At 33.3% G+C, this 9,296-nt stretch overlaps 1 protein-coding gene across 1 annotated transcript in view; it reads right to left on the bottom strand.

The window, feature by feature from the left end:
• LOC103910472 (uncharacterized) overlaps positions 1–7,352 on the bottom strand; it is a 12,727-nt gene extending 5,375 nt beyond the window's left edge. Inside the window, exons 1-2 of the mRNA XM_021475447.3 lie at positions 7,290–7,352; positions 6,144–6,289 (exon numbers count right to left, since the gene is read on the bottom strand). Coding sequence (XP_021331122.3) covers positions 6,144–6,198 — 55 coding nt within the window. The 5' untranslated portion in view covers positions 6,199–6,289; positions 7,290–7,352. The remainder of the gene's footprint in view (positions 1–6,143; positions 6,290–7,289) is intronic.
• Between the last annotated feature and the right edge of the window lie 1,944 nt (positions 7,353–9,296).

Below are 9,296 nucleotides of genomic sequence, written 5' to 3' on the forward strand. Positions count from 1 at the left end.
AAACATGAGACATACCTGTTCAGCATCTGCATAAAGACTGAAATGTGCACCTTTCCCCTTGTGTGCTGTTGGGTCATTTTCATCCATTCTGGGTTGATTTTGTGGATTAATTTGGTCAAAACTTTCTGTGTTTTAGCAAACGGACTGATATTTGGGAACATCATATTTTGACATAATCTGGGAAAATGCTTTGAAATAAAAAATGAATCTCTCATCCGTTTCTGTAATAGTTAAATTACAGTGAGTTCATGCATCTAGCATATTATTTTATAGCTATATTCTACTGTAACATGCTACGTCAGTTAGCATTAAATTATAAATCGACTTTCTTTTAAATATACCTAAGATGGCTGTAAGTACACATATCAACCATTTATCGGCGCAGTTGAAGCCTTTTAATATTTATTCAGATCTTATTTTCATTCAACACCAATAGCTGGATGCCTTCATCCATATTAGGGATTTCCTGGAATGTTCTGCTACTTTTGTGAGGCATATATGGAATTTTTGCTCAAGTGTAAATGAAACAGGCATTGCATGCATTTACATGCAAGATTTTCTACCTTGTATCATTTGTCACTAAATGACTTTCCGTGCTCAGAATGAGCGTGATGTCACTTGCGTGATGACAGCGCTCAGAAGTTGGTTAAGCTAGTCTGTCACAGAAAGCTACAAAATGAGCGACCTGAATACAGATATAGAGGAACAAGCTTCCACACATAAGAATGCAGACAAAGTAGTTGATGTGGACGTTGTTCGGCTTTTTAAGTTCCCATAAACGTTTTGTTTCGGCGCTCTGCAAACTGTGCGGGAGAGCGATGCCGACTAGCATCGGGAACACATCAAATATCATCCACCTTCCTGACACCAAACACAGATGGCTATGAGGCGCAGTGTAGGATTTCGCATATCTACACATGAATATACACCTATAAATTTCTCGCATATAAACATATACTATGTTCAAAACAAGTATGACACTTGCACATATATAAACCTACTGCATGCATACACCCACATACACATGCACAGACATATAAACTCGATCCGAACATAAACTTGATCCTCGAATAAACACCCAAATTAACACACACACACACACACACACACACACACACACACACACGCACACGCACACACACACACACACAAACTCTCTGAATGTTGGTATAGCACTCAAGGAAACTTACAAAATAAAATTCACAAACATATGTATCAGGAATCTGGTTATTGCAAAGCTGATGAAATAGAAAGAATTTGATTAATAGAAGTATTAAATCTGTTAAATTATGAAAATGTGTTATACAAAATATTAGTTTATAAGACTATATAAAAAATATAAGAACTATTTTATGTTAAATCCTTTAACTTAATTAGGTAATTACATACACAAAAATAAATAGTCAGAAAGAACCCTTAAAGGACATTTAAGATAAAAAGCAACCAGAACTATAATTATACTCAAACAACTCCTTTTCTTTTGCAAATATTAATGTATCCTATACTCTTTTTGATTTGTTTTTTAATTATAATTCTTATTCTTTTTCAATTTTTTTTTATTAAATTTTTTTTACGATGTGGATTTTGGTATTATTTTGATTGTTAAATATTCAGTATATACAAAAAAAACTCTGATAAAAGTTTCTGTCCATCACGTTGGTTAAGCTAACCCCCATGAACTAAGTCTATATATATATATATATATATATATATATATATATATATATATATATATATATATATATATATATATATATATATATATATATATGTCTGTTTGCAAAGGAAAAATACAAAGAGAATTTTATTTAAAGAAAAGTTATAAGAGCCTGGAGGTATTATAGAGTTTGCAAATTCAGTTTGCAGACATTTGTAGGTACATACATCTATTGTGTGCGTTTTTGGCAGTTTTTTTCTTGTCTTTTTAATATTGTTCATATCGATATCAGAATCATATCGTATCGACTGAAATTAAGAAGTATATTGTGATATAAATTTTTGCCATATCGTCCAGCCCTAATCTAACAACATATTCCCCGACTTTGGTCTTTTGAATCTATTACTTGTTCTCGGGTTATGTGTTTTGGCTGAGCGCAAAGATAAATTAACAATTAATGTAACCTCATTCTGTATATTGACTGATCGCTTGCCTTTATTTCCTATTATGTATAAACTTATTGTACATTATACTTTCATAATAGCCATTATTGGTTAATAAAACTGATATTCAACAAAAGAGAGGGTGTGTTTCGCATTTTCAATGAAAATTAAAGGAGGCAGTAATGTTACAGGCTCTGTTTTGTTATGAATATGCATACAGTGAAGATGACGCTCTTATACGAATCTACATGATGCCAAAACATTTCTGCTGTCTTTTAATTTGTTAATATCAAAATGAAAATAGCAGTTCCTTCTATCATGTTTTCATTTTATTGTTAAGATAGTGAAACAATGTATTGGATGATGTAAATAAGGATTTTAAAGTACACTGTCCTCAGGAGTCTGTTTTCCATATCAAACTTGCGAAGTCTGAACTTATAAGGCGAGGATGCAGGACTGAACTGTGTGTAGGCTACTTAATATTGAGGAAAAGCCCCAGAGAGGCGAATGTCTGCAGCCACGCCTCTGTTTTCAGAAGTCTCCGTCCCGCCCCTATCTGTAATGAGACGGAGCAGCAGCATTTTAGAATGAAAACGGCCTCTTCAGCGTTTCCAAAACGCTCAGTTTTAGGCACTTGAAAACTCTGTAGTATGGACGGATGGCACAACCGTAGCAAAACTTAGCGTTTTCAAACTAAAACGTATTAGTGTACTTACATAAACTTTATTATTAACAATTATGCAAATAGCAAAGAAACTATATTTTAACACTATCAACCACAAATAAGATAACCATACTCGCATGAAAAAAATTATTAGTAATTTATTGTGAATAATGCTGTCGTTTTGAACTATACTTAAGTACTTGAAGTAGTTTGTTTTAATTCAATAGTTGCTGTGGTAATATAACCACTAGCCTGTGGTAATATGATATACACATGTATAATTGTTTATTATAATTGTTTATTTCATATAACATTACATTTTATTATATAGGCCTATGTTTATCATTATATGCTATACGTTATAGGATACACTTTCCATAGCAATGAAACTATAAGTGGCCTGTAAGAACATTTTTCATATGAATTATGAAGGTAAGAATAGATTTACCCGAGAGGAATTCTATCTTCCACTGGGTCTAGATGTTGTCATGTGTTCGTTATCATAGTTGGTTGATGCAAAACTAGACATATCAAGCTTTCTATAGATATATCTCTCATGCCTCTTTTTTGAGTATTTGCTGAGTTTCAGTTCATTTTAATGGCGTCTTTTTTCTGACCACAGTCTACATGTTGTGCGAGTCTCTTGCAGATGATTGTAATAAAGCTTCGTGGGCGTGGTAGCATTAACTATAATGAGCTCAGACTGAGAAACTAAACATAGCGTTGGTTTCATACTAAATACTTTATCAAACATTGTTTGTTTTCAACATGCACTCACTGCATTTAAAAGTACACACTTCAAGCTTACTATAGATATGCGTCTCGTGTCTGTGTTTTGTTTTCGTGGAGTTTCAGTGCATTTTCCTCACACATTTCTCAAAACAGTTCATGGAGAGAGGAAAAAAAAAGAATGCCTACACTTTATTATCCTTATTTTGCAAAAGCACACACACTTTTGTTGTCATTAGCCCCTTTCACACATACAGACCTTTCCAGAAAATTACCGGCAATTTTCCAGAAAGGTTGTATGTGTGAACAGGCCCTTTTTGAAAATACCAGTAAATTTGTTCTGGCTATTTTCCGGAAAGAGTAGTTGTAACATTACCGGTAATTTGCTGGAATGCTGCGCTGTGTGAATGCAGAAGGAAGATTGCCGGAAAGAGCGCGTACATGTCTAGAACGTGCTGACGTGAGACGTCTACTTTAGCCAATCAGAACAGTCAGACGCATTCACATGCGCGCGGTTTATGAGAATAAAAGCCTTCGAATATTTTTCCAGGCACCTTTAGCTGCTAGATGTCAGTCAGATAACGTTTCTATGTTCCTTCTTAATGCTAACTGTGTAAACAATTATCGATAAAATGTTTATGATAATCTGTTGTTTGTTTACCTTCAAGCTTTGCGTGTGCCCGTGAGCGCCCATAGCGCCAGCACACACACATATCATGAACATCTCGACATGCGAAAGTGTTTCTCTATGTTTTCATTGGAGTTGTACTCAATACTGATCCATCCGAAGAGTTTGTAATGTAGTCAAATGTTTAAAAACACAAGCGCAACCGCTTAGAGGTCATTTCTGGTTAATGATGTCAGAATTTACCGGCATTTTGCGATGGATGTGTGAATGCTCTTTTCCGGAAAAATTCCGTAACGTCCTCGCCTGTGTGAACAGCGCTTTTTTGAATATACCGGTAAAGTAGTTCCGGAAATTTTCCGGATATTTACCGGTATCAGTGTGTAAAAGGGGCTATTGTGAGTGTACACAATAAAAACTAGACACTTAACTGGTTCGATTGATGTATTGATCTTATCTGCACGGTCAAAACTGATCTTTTTGAAAAAGTTCTTTTTGTTGTTATAAGGAGAAGACTTCTCAAAACGCGTGTACGCGGTCTTCGACCTCTGGGGGTTAAACACCTATAGAAGGGTTAATGCTGCCAACTGATGAGTAAACAGTAAAACAGTAAAAATGACACATTTTACTTCTTCCCAACACGGAAAACACCCAACAGTCTAGAATGCATGATTATTTGGTGTCATGGCTTTAAGGTTAAAAAAAATGTGGTTATAATGGAAGTCAATGGGTCAAAAACAGCCAAGAACATAATAAAAGGGTATAGGGTTGCACGATTTATCGTATTATCACGATGATGATATTTGTACCCCACAATCAATAATTAAATATAGTCAAGATTTTACAGTATTAACACCAAGCCATTATTTCAATAAGTGCAGTTTACGGATTGTATCGCAACACAAGCATGAGGTGAATGCATCTAGATTGCAAGTGTTTTTTTTCGAGGAATGTAATGGTGATCAGGTAGCCTTTGCCCCTGTTCAGTCCAAACTTCCCAAGATAACACAGCAAACCTCATTAACCACCTTAAAAGCAATCACAAAGTGGTTGTCATCAGTGGGTTAATGAGCTCAGGAGAATTCTGCTTTGCATGTTTCTATGCATTACCAACATTACTCAACCAGACCACATTTGTTTTAGAAGTGCCTGACTCTCTTGCATGTGTAGATACAATAGCAACCCAACATTCTCTTCAGAATTTCCATCAAGCTAACTTTAATACGAAATTAAAGCCGGTAACAAACATGAAGTACAATTGTGGTGCAGCGATGAGATGAATCCGCTTGTTAAGTGACGTGACGCGAAGCGGCTTCCGGGTCCAAGCGCTCTATTCAACTGAATGGGGAGACTCATAAAATGGTAATAATAAACGTTTACAAAGCGATTTAATGCTTTCGAAAATCACGATCGCAGTATATATGTCCAGCCTAATATCCGATGCCCAGAAAGTGATACATTTTTTATAAATTGCTAAATTTTAGGTATTTGTTATGCAGCAAGCCCAGAGATTGTTGTGTACACTATGATTTTATATAAAATTAACTTTAATGTGTGATAGGAATAAAACGTGATCATAAATGAATGATTTCTCCACTCAAATGAATGGCAGCTTGGACCCGGAAACAGTATACATACGTCACAAACACATCACCACTTAACAAGTAGATGCGTTGAGTGACTGATTAGAGGCGTGGCTATGCAGGACCACGGTGTGTGTGTGTGTGTGTGTGCAAACTCGCTTTCAGAAAGTAGAGACAGAAAGCGCTTACTGCTGTGGGGCTGCCTCTGATAATAATAAATAAATTAAAAACTGTTAAAAATAAAAAGAGTTAGAGAAAGCCCATCTGATATTGCTTTATTGATCCTGTGGGAAAGCAATAATGAATCGGTTTTAATATTTTTTGCATAATGTGTTGAAAAACTACATTTTGACAAAACTTAAACCCAAAAGATTCATGGCAAAACATGACTATCAAGCCCAACAACCTCCCGTGCTGCCCCTGATCAGGAATAAACACCAACCTATTTGTTGTTCAGAGTCTTCATTTTTAATTTTGCAGGGTTCTGGATCACTCATGTTCTCGCTGTCCTGCAATAAACTCTTCACTGAAGCATGATGGGAATATTCCAGCGTTTATAGCTGAACCGGAGGAGGAGGAGGAGCTTCACTGGAGTAGAAGACAATAATTGTAATTACATACTGTTTGCATATATTTATATTTTAATGCCATATCAGCAGCACTGGCTATATTCATGGCAACACTTGTATGAAATATTCAATATATAATTGACAATCATAACTCTTTCTGAAACATCACTAAATGTTTCTTTTAAAACACACAAATAAAATAACAACGATAAGTTCTTATAAGCTCTTTCAGTCTGATCAATGATAAAAAAAAATCCTCCAGAAAACACACTTTTAAACATTTGCCTTAAAATATTTCCTGAATAAAAACATTCTCTAATATCATTTAAAAATATGCATTCTATTAAAATTTTTTACCATTAAAATATTCTCACACAAGTTGTAGGTTTTTGCCCTGTTCAATAAATGTGTGCAAGTCTTGTGTGGCTGATTCTACATCTCTGAATGTGCAAATATAAAACCAACTTTACCTCTATCATCTTGTGTGTGCAGCGTGATCATGTTTCCAATTGCTTACATTTCTATAGAAAGTTGGTTTTATATTCGGAAATTTGTTCATTTAGAAGTCTCTAATGTTTACCATGTTACTTTGAATATTCGATCGGAATTAGCATTTATGTGGCTTGAAAACAACATTAGCACTGTTTATTTGACTATGAACAATGTACTTTGATAGTCATTGGCTAATGTGATTTCGCTATTTACAGTTTGCAAATAATATTTTTATGAAGTTATATTTGAAAGTCCAAATGTGCGAATATAAATCCAACTTTACCTCTATTACATTATAGAGGTAAAGTTGGATTTATATTGGCACATTCGGACTGTCCCCTAAATAATATAATTTCATAAAAGTATTATTTGCTAAATAATAATAGCGAAATCATATTAGCTGTTTACAGCGTAGCATCGAGCTAAAAACAAGGAGTATATTAGCATTGAGCACATAAAGCAGTTCAACCTGCAAGATAATTGAGCAAATCTGCAAACACTACAAAGGTCAGATATAATACACTTACTTTAATTAGACGCACAACGACCGTAACATAAGCGGAATTAAACAGCAAAGACTCTGCCTTATGGGCGGGATATTTGCCTACACGCTGATCAGCGAAAGCTGATTGGCTGCCTGCATGTGGTTCTGAAAGCTGACTGACTGTCTGTAAGCGCTTATCGAAAGCAGATTGGCTGCCTGCTTTTCAATCAGTCTCATGACAACAGAGGGAAACGTTTGTGAACAAAAGATTAATAGATTTTTTTTTATGCATTAGTGATTTACAAACAAAGCAAAAAAAAAAGACAACAAACAAAAATTCCCAAGACAATTAAAATAAAAAATTAAATAAAAAAGACGAAAACAAAAGGAAGACATTCACAAGACACCAAAAACAGATTCATAATAGCTTACAATAGACAGAGCTTTTGGAATTTTTACAGCTTTGAGAGACTTCATTACCAAAATACATTTTTGACAAATACCTTGTATAAAGGAGATTTTGAAAGTCGACATTTGTGGATAAAGAATTTACCATTAAAAAAAAAATAAAATTAACAAAATTGTTAATTTGTTTATTAGCATTTTCAAAATAACAAATAATTTATTTTGCATTCAATGTTATTGACATATTATTTTTTAGCAGAATAATCAGAAAAACAGTCTTTCCAAAATAATTGCACACTCTGACAATCAACAAATAAGTGTAAAATCTTTAAATGAAATTCTATTACTTTTTATTCTTTATTTTCTATCTTATATTAAGTTAAATGACTGCACATTAAATTAACAAGTCCCGAGGGTATAGCTTTGATCACTGTCGAAAATTCTTAAAATTTAATAGGAAAATTTAACTTAGATAAAAATGATTCATATGAATAGATCCTTAAAGATGAATTAAATAAATCACTTACAAATACCAACCATTTCTCCAAAAATAAACTCTTTCCTTTAACAGTAATCAATTCGTTAATCCAAATTTTCATTCTGTGAGGAGAAAAATCATGCACAAAGCAAAGTTTCCAAGCCAAGAGTGCTTGCTCATGAAATTTAGATAATTTTACTGGTAATTTTGATGGTGAAAAATTGCAAGTCAAAAGAAAATTGAGAGCACCCACCTTCTTAAAGATAATGTGTGGAATAAAAAAACATAATGAATCCAGGTCAATTGCACATTTTTTCATCCAATTAATTTTAAAATGTATTGTTCATAACTATATAATCTAATATCTCAAAACCTCCGTTACATCTCTTCTCAGCCAATACTGAATTTTTAAGCTGGTGATGTTTGTTTTTCCAACAAAAATTTACTAATAATTTATTAATTTCTTTACCAACCGAATCAAGAATAAATAAAGATAGTCGTGGAAAAATTAATCTGGACATGCTTTCTACTTTTGTTAATAAAATTCTACCTAAAAAGGAAATACCCCTTCTCAACCAGTTGTCAAAAATAATTTTGTTTTCTTAACTTTGTTGTTAAAATTTAGTTGCTGCCTCGCTAATAAGTTTTTAGATATAAAAATTCCTAAATATTTAACACAATCTTTAACTGAAATATTAAACAACAATTGCTCACCAGAATCATGCACTGGAAGAATCTCACTTTTTTTTTTTTTTTTTTTTTTAGATTTAAATGAAGACCTAAGGCATTTGAAAAAAAAAACTTTAACTAAATTAATTGCAGTTTTAATTTGAAACTTATCTTTCAAAAATAGAGTTGTATCTTCTGCCAATTGTGATATTTTTATTTCTCTATCAAAATCAGTTATGCCATTTAGATTTGGATTTTTAATTATACTAATTGCATGTAATTCCACAACAGTCAAAAACAAAAATGGAGAAATTGGGCAATCCTGTCTCACACATCTATTAATAAAAAATCTTTTAGTTGTATTGTTCTGTACTTTAACTAAACTGTTTATGCCTTTATAGACCATTTTAACAGTCTAAATAAACTTATTTCCAAAACTAAACATCTGTAAACCCTGTAACAGAAACTGGTGCTCAATTGTGTCAAATGCCTTGTAAA

This window comes from Danio rerio, chromosome 4, assembly GCF_049306965.1.
Source record: "Danio rerio strain Tuebingen ecotype United States chromosome 4, GRCz12tu, whole genome shotgun sequence".
Lineage (NCBI taxonomy): Eukaryota > Metazoa > Chordata > Actinopteri > Cypriniformes > Danionidae > Danio > Danio rerio.